At 39.4% G+C, this 13,212-nt stretch overlaps 1 protein-coding gene across 3 annotated transcripts; it reads left to right on the forward strand.

The window, feature by feature from the left end:
- The first annotated feature begins 486 nt into the window (after nucleotides 1–486).
- On the forward strand, nucleotides 487–12,813 carry LOC118802861 (aggrecan core protein-like). 3 transcript variants are annotated; one of them, XM_036563285.1, is made up of 6 exons: nucleotides 487–768; nucleotides 4,264–4,371; nucleotides 4,745–4,813; nucleotides 5,766–6,128; nucleotides 6,260–6,301; nucleotides 12,583–12,813. In XM_036563285.1, exons 3-6 carry the CDS (start codon nucleotides 4,765–4,767, stop codon nucleotides 12,660–12,662), a joined length of 534 nt encoding a protein of 177 aa, XP_036419178.1. In that variant the 5' UTR covers nucleotides 487–768; nucleotides 4,264–4,371; nucleotides 4,745–4,764; the 3' UTR covers nucleotides 12,663–12,813. The 3 variants fall into 3 exon arrangements, with proteins under 3 accessions (XP_036419178.1, XP_036419176.1, XP_036419177.1); XM_036563283.1 differs by lacking the exons at nucleotides 487–768; nucleotides 4,264–4,371; nucleotides 4,745–4,813 and having other exon boundaries at nucleotides 5,421–6,128; XM_036563284.1 differs by lacking the exons at nucleotides 487–768; nucleotides 4,264–4,371; nucleotides 4,745–4,813; nucleotides 12,583–12,813 and adding an exon at nucleotides 10,152–11,078 and having other exon boundaries at nucleotides 5,421–6,128.
- Nucleotides 12,814–13,212: the final 399 nt, after the last annotated feature.

The following is a 13,212-nucleotide window of genomic DNA, read 5'->3' on the forward strand; positions in this document are numbered from 1 at the left end:
GTGAGATAAATAAACAAGGCGGCAGTGCAATATGAGATAAATAAACAAGGCGGCAGTGCAGTGAGATAAATGAACAAAGCGGCAGTGCAGTGAGATAAATAAACAAAGCGGCAGTGCAGTATAAGATAAATAAACAAGGTGGCAGTGCAATATGAGATAAATAAAGCGGCAGTGCAGTATGAGATAAATAAACAAACAAGGCGGCAGTGCAGTATGAGATAAATAAACAAGGTGGCAGTGCAGTATGAGAAATTATAATAATAAAGAAACGGCAGTATTTTTTCTTTATTATTGTAATAGTTTTCTTATAAAATATGCTACCTTATTTGATGGCAAACGTTCAAAGTGTTCCACTGAACACCCTCTTTTTTTCTCCCTGGTTCCGTTCTACTCGCTTTTGTTTCAGTTTTGGTTACCCCCTCTCTCGAGCGCTCGCTCTCTTCCTCTCTCTCTCTCTTTCTTCCGCTCTCTCTCACACTGTTCCTCTCTGTCCCTCTCTCTCACTCTCTTTTCAGTCAAAATGTGTTAAATAGTCGCTCAGTAGGCAGCATGCTTGAGGAATCTAAGAACTAAGACCGTCTTCTTGTCAGGAGCACACATATTATTACCTAAAATGCCGTCTAAAATGCTGAGCTCACTAGGTTTTGAGATGCACCCAAAGACATGCTGGCGCTGAAGGCAAACATGGCTGCCATTTTCCACTTTGTTTTTTTCACTGTAAGCTGAAAGTTCTCCGTGTCCTGCCTGGTCTGCCTGGTCTGCTGTGAGGTGAGCTACAACCGCTGCAGCACATCAGAACATTCTAGTACAGCTACCATAGGATTTAAAATAGTCGTTTGCAGTGTTTCATAAGGCCTCTATGTCTGCACTGCGTGGACTGTAATAACTGCATCACAGCTGATAATGGGCAAGTAATGTTTTTATATGTACCACTGTACGATCTACAGCCAGACTGCACTGCACAGTATGCACTGTTGGAGCAGAGCTTTGTCTCCTAAATTAGAAACAGCTGCTGGGACTTTGGTTCATCGTGGCATGGAGTAGACGTGCTCGGAGCTCTCCACGGAGCCAAGTTTTTCTTTACATGATATAAGTTATTTTTTGTTTCATTTATTTGCTTTTTAGTATCAAGTTAACCTGGTTATCACTACCATGCTGATTTTGGTCGTCGACATGCCCCCAAAAGCAAACAGAACACCGGGACCTTCACAGTCCCTTATTCGGCCTGTTGTACAAGCTGCATCCTCGACTGTTGGTGACGCCGCTCGCTCAGTAGAGGTGAGCGTGGCCCCGCTTACAACTTAAGACACATCGGCGCTGAGGCCTGAGATTGTTCGAGCAGTGGTGACGGAGCTCCGCGGGCTGATGGACGAACACTACTCCGACATTAAGACAGAGCTCCATGATATGAAAACTGAGCTGATCTGAGACTTTGTGGCACTAAGGGTTCACCAGTCTGAAGTCTACTGTATATAGAACACTCTCTGTCTACTTTTCGGACGATGTGTTAGGATTGCAAGCTAAAGACTGCTAGTTACACCTCTTTTTGTTATCGGGGGTGTTGCCTAAGGGGGTCTGGCCCAAAGTTGAGCCATTGCTGTTGTCCTCATGTCCAGGTGTTCAGAGAACTTTGTTGGGGTAAAATGTTGGGTTGGGTAGGTGTGTTGGTTTGTGTGTGTGTGTGTGTGTGTGTGTGTGTGTGTATATATATATATGTGTGTTTGTAACCCCCCCCCCTTTTCTCTGCCGGCACTTTCTTTTTTCTTCTTTGTGCTTTTTATATTACAAACAGCCTAAATGACAGATTTCAGTCTCCATAATGTGGACAATGGAGCTTGTGTAAGATTTCTTGGCCTGAACGTTAAACGTTCGAAAATCTTTGTTCACTTGAAACGCTTGAAGGCTGATGTATGTTTTTTTTCTTTTATATAAGAAGCACATCTAAGGAATAATAATCATTTCAGACAAAATTTTTCTTGGGTTTTTCTCTCAATTCCAAAACCAGGAGAGTGGCAGTTTTAATTCATTTTATCCTTGACAATGTTATCATAGGCGCAGGTGGTAGATATCTTATTGTTCAAGGTACTTTGCTTCAGTGGTGCTGGTAAATATGTATGCTCCCAACTTTGATGATCCACAATTTATACATAAGCTATTTAGTTCCATTCCCTCCTTAAACTCTCATCGCCTGATAATGGGAGGAGATCTGAATTGTGCCATTGACTCCTTGATGTCCCAGTCAGTTTCTGATTTTATGATGAGATAAGATATTATTGATCCTTGGAGATTCTATAACCCTGGTGTTATTTACTCTCACCCACATCAAACCTATTCCTGCATTTATTATTTATTATTATTTATTATTTTTTTTGATGATAATTCTCTTATTTCCTCTTCTAAGTACTACCCAATAGTCATCTCTGATAATGGACCCTCTCTCTATAAATATTAGGTTTTCAAATTGACCTTTTTTTCCAGTTCCCTGGAGATTTAGCTTATTACTATTCATTTAGCAATTTCATCTCATCCTCTATTGCGATTTTATTGCTTCAAATACGAATGATAACACTTCTTTTTCTCTCTTATGGGAATCTCTTAAGGCTTATTTACATGGTCAAATGATTTCCTTCACAGCACACTGAAGTAGATTACATAAACACAAGTTGCAAGATCTATAGAAGGAAAAAATGCTGATTTAGATAAGCTTAACTCGGTTAATCCCACACCTGCTCAACTGAAACGTCGGTTCGATTTACAAACTGAATTTGATCTTATTACCACAACTGAGGCTGAACAGCTGTTGTTGCATGCATGCAGCAATTACTATGAGCATGGCGATAAACCATCTAGGCTTTTAGCACATCAGTTAAAAAGACAGACTGCTTCTCGATCCATTTTACAAATTAAGAACTCTGCTGGGGTGCTGTGTTCAGATCCTCTCTCTATTAATGCTGCTTTCAAGTCCTTTTACTCTAGTCTTCATCATTCAGAGTCTACATCTGATAATGCTGAGATGCTGTCGTTTTTTTGTCAGAGCTATGCAAGCCCATAAGGCTCCTGGTCCTGACAGCCTTCCAGTGGAATTTTTAAAAATAAATTATTGACAAGTTAGCTCCCCTTCTTTTAGCAGTGAGTTACAATGAGTCCCTGGCATCCCGGGTGCTACCTTCAGCTCTTACTGAGGCAACTATTCTTCCCTTTTTCAAGACTATACCCACCTTCCTACCAAACAACCACTGGATAACATTCTGACTCTTGATCCTTCTCAGAAATCGAGTGTTCCTGGCTTCACCTGATACAATCGATAGATCCAAGTCCCACTTACCAAACCTACGTCATATGTATTTTTTTGTCCTTCTCTACAAAAATTTTGGTCTATTTTCAGATAACGACAGGTTTTAGTTTTTAAAGTTAGTATGAATCCCTCTGTTGCAATATTTGGATTTTCCGCTGATCTGCCCGATAAAAGATAGCACTGCTGCATTTTATGCTAAATGGAATTCTTTTGTGTTTTGATGCTCTCCAGGTTATGCTGGTGGATTGAAAATTATATCGTTTTTAATTTTCCTTCTTCCCCCTTCAAAGACAAGGTTGTTTTTGTTTTATTTTTCGGAGAAAGTCTTGGCGTGCCGGTGTGTGTGTGTGTGTGTGTGTGTGTGTGTGTGTGTGTGTGTGTGTATGAGTGTGTGTGTGTGTGTGTGTGTGTGTGTGTGTGTGTGTGTTGTAGGGTAAATTTAATTATAAAAACTGAGGTTGCCAGTGAATTTGCCACTGTTTTTCTCCATTTGTTTGATGTATCTGTTTTGGTTCCTCAAATAAAAATGGTCTTTCAGGGCCTGAAAGAGCTGCTGATTAACTGGGATATATATATAAACACAGCAACTCTGCAAGAGTACAGAGAGGGAGGAGTTCACAAAGCAGGACTCCTTAGTTTAGCCAGATAACTTGAGCCCAAAATCAAGCCTGTAGAATAGAAGAGAGCTGAGGGACATTCTTATTGGACGATCCTCGTCTTTGGGTTTAAGTGATCTAACTGAGAAATCCTACTTTGTGAAACTCTCCTAAAGTCACACTCAGTCCTGATTATAAACAGACTGCTTCGTCTAACTGAACAGCAGATGGGAACTAATTTGGAAAAACTGCAGATTAGCAAAAGCAACAGGGGCACAGATTTTCCTGGGTTTGTTTATTTCTTATTTTCTTGTTTTGTTTTTGTTACTGCTGCTCCTGCCCACCCTGCGATGGATTACTGACCTCTCCAAGGTGTTTCCTGCCTTCTGGCCAATGACTGCTGGACCGCTGGGACAGGATCCAGCACCCCCTCCCCACCCCCACCCTCCGCGAAACAGAAGAATAAGTGGCTTATAAAATGTGAGTGAGTGTGTGTAGAAATCTTACTGGTTTCATAGCAGAACATTATAAAACCTCATTACCACCACCGAGAGGAGAAAACTTGTTTTTATTTCTCTCTTTCAAAATGTGGAATATGACACGTTTGACTTTATCTTGAAATAATTACTTATTTCTTGACATTTTGAGACAACACTGTGCTTACTGCTTGCATTTAGTGGAGCCAAGTTCATTATTAGTGTCTTTTCTTATTAGTTTTTCAATAAAAGTCTGTATTCAATACAGTCTGTTAAAGACATGATTAATCAAAAAATCTCTGTCTTCCTCCTGTGATGGGACACCACCAGATAACCAACAGTTAACAACTCATCATTTTTCTTTTGTCTTTTATCAGTGAATCCTCCAGTTTCGATCATGATCACCTACCTTTGGACTTTTGTCCTGTTGCTCATCACCTGTGCAGGTGAGTGACCCAACTAGTGGCCATTCTGCAAAGCACACCACTGTCTAAAAACTATCTATATTGTTCTTTCATACATTTATTTTAAAATATTTACCTGTGCCAAAATCAGAGACCACCATTCATTCATTTAATTTCAAGTTAAAACAGCCATTAAGTGAAAGTTATTCATTTTTCAGCATCACAAAAAGCAGAAAATACATTTTATCAGAAAATTACACAGAAACCTCAACAAGTATATCTAATATATTTGTTCAGTGTGTCACTCTTTAACTTCATTCCAGCTTCCCTTCTTTTCTGGAGACTCACTTTCAGTTCCTCAAAGAATCTGCAGGGATATTTTTCATGCCTCCAAAGTTCAGTCTTGAAGCTGGTTGATCATTTTTAGATCATTAGATTGTTTTTCAGATCTGAAGCAGCTTGATTTTCTCCTCTCTCTCAAAGATGAAAGCTTTAGGACAGCTTTGGTGTCTGCCAGGTCTTCCAGGTGGTTGTTAGGAGCCTCATTTTCTCTGGAGCTTTTAATCATTTTTAAAATTCCAGTTTTGGAAGCTCCTCTTAGAAATATCTCCTTTAGCCATTTTAGATGCTCATGAGAGAGAAATGTGAGAGGCAGCTGAGGTGAGTACAGGTAGCTGTTAGTGTGAATATTAGTGTCTCTGTGAAGGTGAGTATAATGTCAGTGAGATCTTTGGGAGCAGCTTTTGTTGATGGACACAGCTGTTACTGGTTGGTTTTGAGACTGGAAGGATGGAGGAGTTAAAGTGGCAGTCGAGCAAAAAAGAGTGAATAAATCAAATACTGAGATTTAACACTGCACTCAGTGTTGGAGGCATCTGTGTAATTTTCATGACACTGATTAACTTAACGTCAGTGGTCTCTGACTTTGGCACAGTACTTTATATATGTTTATATACTGACTTCCTGAATGTTTTATATTTTATGTGTTATCCAGGCTCTCTGTCTGCACAGTCTAGAACAAACATGTCAGTCAGAGTGGGTTCCACAGCTGTTCTTCCATGTGACTGGAGAAATATAAGCAACACACAGTCATCAAGCCAAACTCCTCATGTTGAGTGGTGCAAGTCTGCTGAGACGGTGTTTGCGCGAAGGGGTGGGGAGCTGTATCAGGGTGAGGGGTATGAAGACCGTGTGGACGTTCCTGAAGATCACCTGCTGAAGGGGGACTGTTCACTGGTGTTGAAGAACGTCAGACCTGCTGATTCAGGAATCTATGAAAGCTTCCTGCTGGTTAGGAGAACAAAGAGAGCTCCCCTTTCTAGGGTTTCCATCCAGAAAGTAGAGCTCTCAGTAGAAGGTAAGGAGATTAAACTACAGTCCATCAGATGTGTACAGAGTTATAGAGTAAATCTTTAAGATTAAGCAAATCTTTAATTAAAGTCTTTTTCAAAATGGTAATTTCAATTGTTTTTCCTTATTTCATCAAAGATGCATCAGAGGAGATCAACAGTGAAAAAAAGCCAACAGAACGTGAGTAAAAACCTAATTTAAGCATTCATCATCATACCTTCCTGTACATCAATGCATTTTATAAAGCTAAACATTATTTTCAACCTGGAAAATTGTTATTTGTGTGTTTTTGCTGGATAAAATGGAGTCATTTTCAGTATTTATGTATATATGTATGTATGTATGTATGTATGCATGTATGTGTATGTGTGGGTGTTAAAGTAACCAGGCTAGTTATAGTCTATTGTTAGTTAACATTTTCTTGGCCTGTTTAGTAACACATGGTATTTACCAACCATCAGGCAGCGCAGACTAACACATGATTCCTCGGTGGATTTTTAAACTAACACACATTTAATACAGAGCAGCCTACTTCTGCATTTACATGTTTGTGTTAGTAAAAAGGTTCCGTGACTCACTGCAGTGCTCAGTAGACGGTGACGTGCAGCCATGTAAACATTGCTGATTCAGCAGTGGCATTTCTGGTCATGTATGTAGTGAAAATATGTCCAGTATTCTGTCCTATGAACTGTTTGAACACCCAGGAATTGTTCCCAGTATATCTAATAGTGGACTTTCAGACTGTGTTGTAAGTGACCAGGTAGGACCTCAGCTGTGAGTGATCAGTGTCCATGTTTCCAAAGCATTCAACATCTGATTTATTCCACAGCTGCAGCATCTGCAACAAGTAACATATTTCAGTTCCAGTCAAACCAAACATCACCGTAACCCTGTTTCAGCACTTTTTAAAACATGACCTTACCACAGTCACCCTCGGCTAGGCTAGCGTCAGTGAGCTAATTAGCTAGCCACACCAACTGTAAAGCATAAAATATGGAAAGTGCCATAACTTCTGCACAGCCCACATTTAATGTCTTCCAAAATGTTAAATCCAGTAAATAAACAGAAATTGTGCATTAAAGTTTAAAAGTGTGTCCACTGTAGAGGACGTGTTCACTTTTCACAGAAGATGTCATTTGACCAAACTTTTGTGTACAGCTGTAACATACATGTATTTTGTGAATAACTGCTTTGTCTGGCTGTGAAGGTTGGTGAAAAAACGTTGAAACAACTGTTACTATTAAATGGTTGTGAAATGGTTCACAAAATACTCATAAATCAACGTTGAAATTTCAACTTTAAATCAACATAATGGTTTAAACATCCTGCTTTACAAATATGATCATTATTATTATTAATTTATTGCCATTTTTTATATTTTGATCATAAGAGCACTTCAAAAATCTAAATTTGTATGTTTAAAACAGCAAACAACAGAAACAATAATAGTAACAGGCAAATTAAGTTTGAGAAAAAAACCCTTGTTTGCCGCCCATTGAAACAGCATGAACACTGTGTTAACTATCAGCGCCCGTACTGAGGCGGGCTGACTACACCCGTTTCGAGGCTGCCCGAGTGCGCCTGCGCTGCGGCGACGCGCGCGACTCACCAAGGTTTAGCTGAGCGGGAAAAGCGGTTGGAGCGGCTTCTGGAAACTTCGGAGGCGCCGAGACGCGTTTGGTGAGTAAGACTTAGTTTATTTGACGTAGAAACCGTTTTTGATCGGACATTTACTTAGATTTAATCCTAAAATCTGACAATGTTGAACTCTTTATACAGTAAATCGAAAGTTAGCGCCCCTTGCTCAGTTAGCTGGTTAGCCGGTGGGCTAGCTGGGCTAACCTAGTCACCTCTGACTGTTTCTCTCGTTTACGAAGGCAGTTAAAAGGTAATTGTTCTAATTACTATTTTAAATTTGGAGCGACATTGTCGAATTCAGGCTCTAAATCCAGCTAATAAACTGAGTTGCTGTCTAAGTTAGCTCGAGTTTAGCTGACGTTAGCAGGCTGGCTAACAGCTCTGCTGGAAGACGGTTCGGTTCCGGCTAACTTGTGCTAAACTCCGACGAATTTCAAGGAAAATGACTCAGATTTGAGCGAGTTTAGTGGAGAGGACGGTGCTGGAGTGTCCGATCAGCAGAAACTGATCAGGGTTTGTGGTGTGGGGCTGTTAGTTTGCTGGCTAGCAGGTAACGGCTCCACAGCCCGGACCGGGTCTGATTCACTCAGATGAAGCAGAAATCTGTAGAGGGAGAGACGCGGAGTGACTGGAGCTGGAGTTAAAGCTTAAAGGGGAACTCCACTGATTTTCAGAAATTCTGCATAATTCAGTGGTTGCGATGTTGACAGTCATTCACAGGGGTTTGGGGTGAAATGCCCTGCTGTAGTGAAATCTACGACTGATGAAATGTTCAAAAGTGGAACCAGACATCTGAAGAATTCAGTGCCTCTGAAAACTCTCTCTTAGAAAGCTGTTATATGAAATGGTTAGAAATATACTGTGTGATGCCAGAAACTTTGTTTTATGGTGGTTCTGTGATAAAATTTTAACTTGCTTTTTTTTTTAAATTCATTAATACTGGAGGGATACATACAGGACAAAATAGTCTCCCAAGAAAACTTTTTTTTTTTCCAGACTGTTTTTCCACCATCACCATTACACAAAAACACATGTAGGTTCACTGGTGGTTTCAGATAGTAAATAAAATGGCTGTATTTGTGTTGTAGTCATGGTGATCTTTCCCTTTCTAATGATTGACTGTAATAACGATTGGTAAAGAACAGTTTTGTGACATTTTAAAAATTTTTTTAAGTCCTGTTTCAGTGTCTTTTTCGTCTTTTACTTCTACGCTCCCTATTAACCCGCCATATTTTAAGCTACGGAAGCTCTTCTCATCAGGAGTGAGCAAAGTACAAAACTTCTGAACCTGAATAAAAGTAAAAATTCTTACAGTACAAGTATTCTATTTGTTTTTTTACTTGAGTTAAAGTACAGAAGTACTTGTTTTTAAGTTGTGAATTGGACTATACATTAATTTAACTTTTGCAAAAGTAAGTACACTTTTATAGAAGATTATGGTAAAATAAGAATTTTGTTAAGTGATGAATTAATATGACCATGGTGGTTAATAAAGTAAAATGAACTAAGAAAGGGTAAAGTTCCATTTTGATTTCATATTGACTTTAAATGTATTTCATCAAACTATCGTAAGTAAAAGTACTGAATTATTGCAGTTCTGTTTTAATGAATACGTTCTGTTAAGAAAGCCTGTGTGGCTGCAGGCATTAGAGTTAACTATTCATGTCTGTAGCCACACAGGTCTCTTTATTGGAAAATACTTCTCAGAATTTCTTTAATAACTTTTAGTTCCGTTACTTCTGATACCAAGTAATTTAAAAGCAAGCACAAATAGTGCTATACATTTGGACAAGTAATATTTTACCAAGATCATTTCTACTTTTACTCAAGTACAGAAATTATGTACTTTGTCCACCCTGCTGCTGGCTTCAAGCAGAGGCTAGGAAACAAACCCTGTCTGCATAAACAGGTATTTCTCAGGTTTGGAAACAATGTCTTGACTGAATTTGGGAGGCTTGTCTGCTTTTACAAATGGAGTTAGTCAACGTAAATATGGCTGTGTCTGTTTTGTTATTAAATTTAGTATTTTAAACTTGGATTAAATGTGTCCTCTTCCTACAGCCATCCATCTGCTGCTTCTAGTTCTCGACTGTTAAGGACTTACAGCTTGTCCCAGATACTTTTATTTATAGTAATGTTATAGTGTAGCTGTTTGTAATGTTAGTATATGTTTCTTTACATATTGCTGTTGTATAAATGCAATACGATTTTGAATGTTAAATGTCATTGTGAAAACAAGCACATTGTTATTTATAGAAACACTCTCCTTCTATGTTATTGCATCCGCAACCCCTTCTTTCTTGTTTCTTTGTAGATTTATTTCTCATAATGCCTGCTGTCTGCTATCTGGTGAGGGTTTTACTCATCTTGCTTACTTTTTTCTTTATTTTAGATGCAGCCATGAAGAATCCACAGTAGCAATCATGCTGCAGGTGACAAAGAAATTGACCAGAGACCTCCACGTCTGATAAGAGCCGAGTACATTTAACATTGTTGGGTAGGGGTCAGATGTTCATTCGCTGTCTGCCTCTCTCTCTCTCTTCCACACATGCTCTATATATACATTCACTGACCACTTTATGTACACCTTACTTAAGCCTGTTTGCAAATTACATTATGTCACTGCGTTGCTGTGGCACATACTGGAGGGCAGGAAGTGATTTTCATAGAAGGCACTGTCACAGGTTCTCAAAATGCCTATGGTTTACGTTGTTTATGGTTGCTAAATTAGTTCTAACTGAGAAACTACAAGGAGCTTTTATCACGTACCAAAGCTGCTTGTTCATTGGGGGAAAAATGCAAGAAATTGACCAAAAACACCAGCAAAAAATATATTTTGCACAGTTCATCTGTGGGTGTGCACAGGTGATAGATTTAAAAGGTACAAGCAACACCACTTGCACTAAAATCAGGGTTAACAGTTAAACAAAAGAGAGGTGATCAAACAAGTTGCTTATATCTGCTGCCTCAGTAGCAGGGAAGTCTTTCAATTCAGTTGGAAATAAACACTCCTCTTGAAAACACGCCCAACATATGTTGTAATTTTCTCTCGTAATATAGTCTAAACTAGCATAGTATGGCCTTCATGCTTGCCTCCATCTTGTGTTCCGCTTTACACTTCCTGCCCTCCATCTGGAATTTGCACGTCATTCGAACCATGTGACTTTAGAGATTGTAGTCCATCTGTTTCTCTGCATAATTTGTTTACTCTTTTACCGTATTCTTCAATGGTCAAGACACCATAGGAGCCCCCAGAACATGTATTATTTAGGTGGTGGATCATTCTCAGCACTGCAGTAACACTGACGTGGTGGTGGTGGTATGTTAGTGTGTGTTGTTCTGGTGTGAGTAAATCATACACAGCAAGGCCTGCTGCAGTTTTTAAACACTGTGTCCACTCACTGTCCACTCTATTAGACACTTCTACTTTGCTAGTCCTTGTAGATGTAAAGTCAGAGACGATAGCTCATTTGCTGCACAGTTTGTGTTGGTCATCCTCTAGTCCTTCATCAGTGGTCACAGGACGCTGTTAGCTGGATATTTTTGGTTGGTGGACTATTCTCAGTCCAGCAGTGACACTGAGGTGTTTAAAAACTCCAGCAGCACTGCTGTGTCTGATCGACTCAGACCAGCGCAACACACACTAACACACCACCACCACGTCAGTGTCACTACAGTGCAGAGAATGACCCACCACCCAAATAATACCCACTCTGTGATGGTCCTGAGAGGGTCCTGACCACTGAAGAACAGGGTAAAAGGAGGCTAACAAGGTATGCAAACTACTGTCTGTAATTGTAGATCTACAAAGTACTCCCATATTGGTGAACCTGATTAAATGGAAAATGTGTGAATACAAGGTAGCTGTAAATGATAGTGTGTGTGTGTGTGTATAAAACAGAGTGGTGTACTGCACATTTGTTTCGTGTGTATTTTTCTTTAACACCTGTTTATTGGTATATGTTAACTGTTTATCTTTTATGTACTATTCCATTTTGTAAGTGTTGTAGGTCTGTACTGTATATTTGTGTAAGACAATTAAAGCAGTTGTTTCCAAATGATTTCTAATGTTGTCATTGAAATTCATGCATGCATACAAGTGAAAACAGGTGAGCTTTAAGGATGTGTTACTTTACAAGGCATGATACAGTGCATACTAGCTTAATAGATGATGATGCACATTAAAACTGTGGCAGACTATTGACTGTTAAGCTGTGTTCACCTGTGCTGTACTGTGTTCATTGGGGATTGGGTCAGTTGGTTTTCTTTTTATTGTTGTCTGGATTATGTTATGCTATTTCAGAATAAAAGTGAATGTTAGTCTACGTCTGAGCAAATGCTGTGCTTTTGGTTGAGGTACATGTAGTTATAGAAATTCAGATTAATGCAGAAACTGTATGGAAGTAAATTGAGTATATTTTGCTAGCTGGGAGTGTTGATAGCACAACGTATCCGAATGTGAGCCGAGCATTTAGGACAGAATTGGGCCGAGATACAAACCAAAGTCTCGGCAAACGAGGTATAAGATCGGTATGCAGTATTCAGCCGAGATGTGGCCCAACTGATTTTTGCTATATGGGAGACTCAATGTTGAAAGGTAAGACGTTGAAACAACGTTGCGATATCGACGTTGATTCATCTTTCAAAATCAAAACATAAACCAACATTGTTTCAACCATGATCCGTGACGTTGATTCAACCGTGAATAAACGTTGAAATGCCAGCTGGGTTGATTGTGTATTATGAATTTTTCCACTATATAAAATATCTACCTTCTTATCGAATGATGCATAACCATTATTCATTTCCTTCTGTTTCTACAGGTAATGCAGGAACGATCCAAACTTCCTCACAGGTCATGATGTTCATCCTCCTTCCAAACATATTCGTCCATTTCATCTGAGGAAATCTGAATTATGGACCTTCTTCAGAAATGTTATGTAATAGCTCGGTCCCGGACACTGGTGTCACTAAATTTATTTTCTAGTCTTGCCAGCTGTGGTTTAAAAAAAAAATTTGTTCTTTTAAAGGTCACCAGTGTGAGGCGGCTCAAACTGCTCAGCTCAGGTATTTTTTTGACCTGTCAACCTGTCGGATGTTAAGTTGAGCTTTTTCACTAATTTTCATGTCTGAAACAAAGTTTTTCTTAATTTAGGAATCTTGTCTTACAGCATCTTATCTCAAGATAGGAAATCTTAACTTACTCCATCTACAGTCAGCTGTCATGTTTGCGTAATTAGCAACCAACTATAAACACACAGCTGAACATGAATATCAAAATAATTAAGCTAGTTAGCCAGGCAGCTAAAGCCAGACGTACACTGTGCGATTTTCGACCATTTTTAAGCCCGATTTGGTCGAAACGTTCTGGGCGAGTGATTAGAAACTATTGCACGAACGTGGCGGGCTGTGCTCTGAGGCAACGGGCCGCGCGAACGTGGCGGGCTGTGCTC

The sequence above is a fragment of the Colossoma macropomum genome, unplaced genomic scaffold, assembly GCF_904425465.1.
Source record: "Colossoma macropomum unplaced genomic scaffold, Colossoma_macropomum, whole genome shotgun sequence".
Classification (NCBI taxonomy): Eukaryota; Metazoa; Chordata; class Actinopteri; order Characiformes; family Serrasalmidae; genus Colossoma; species Colossoma macropomum.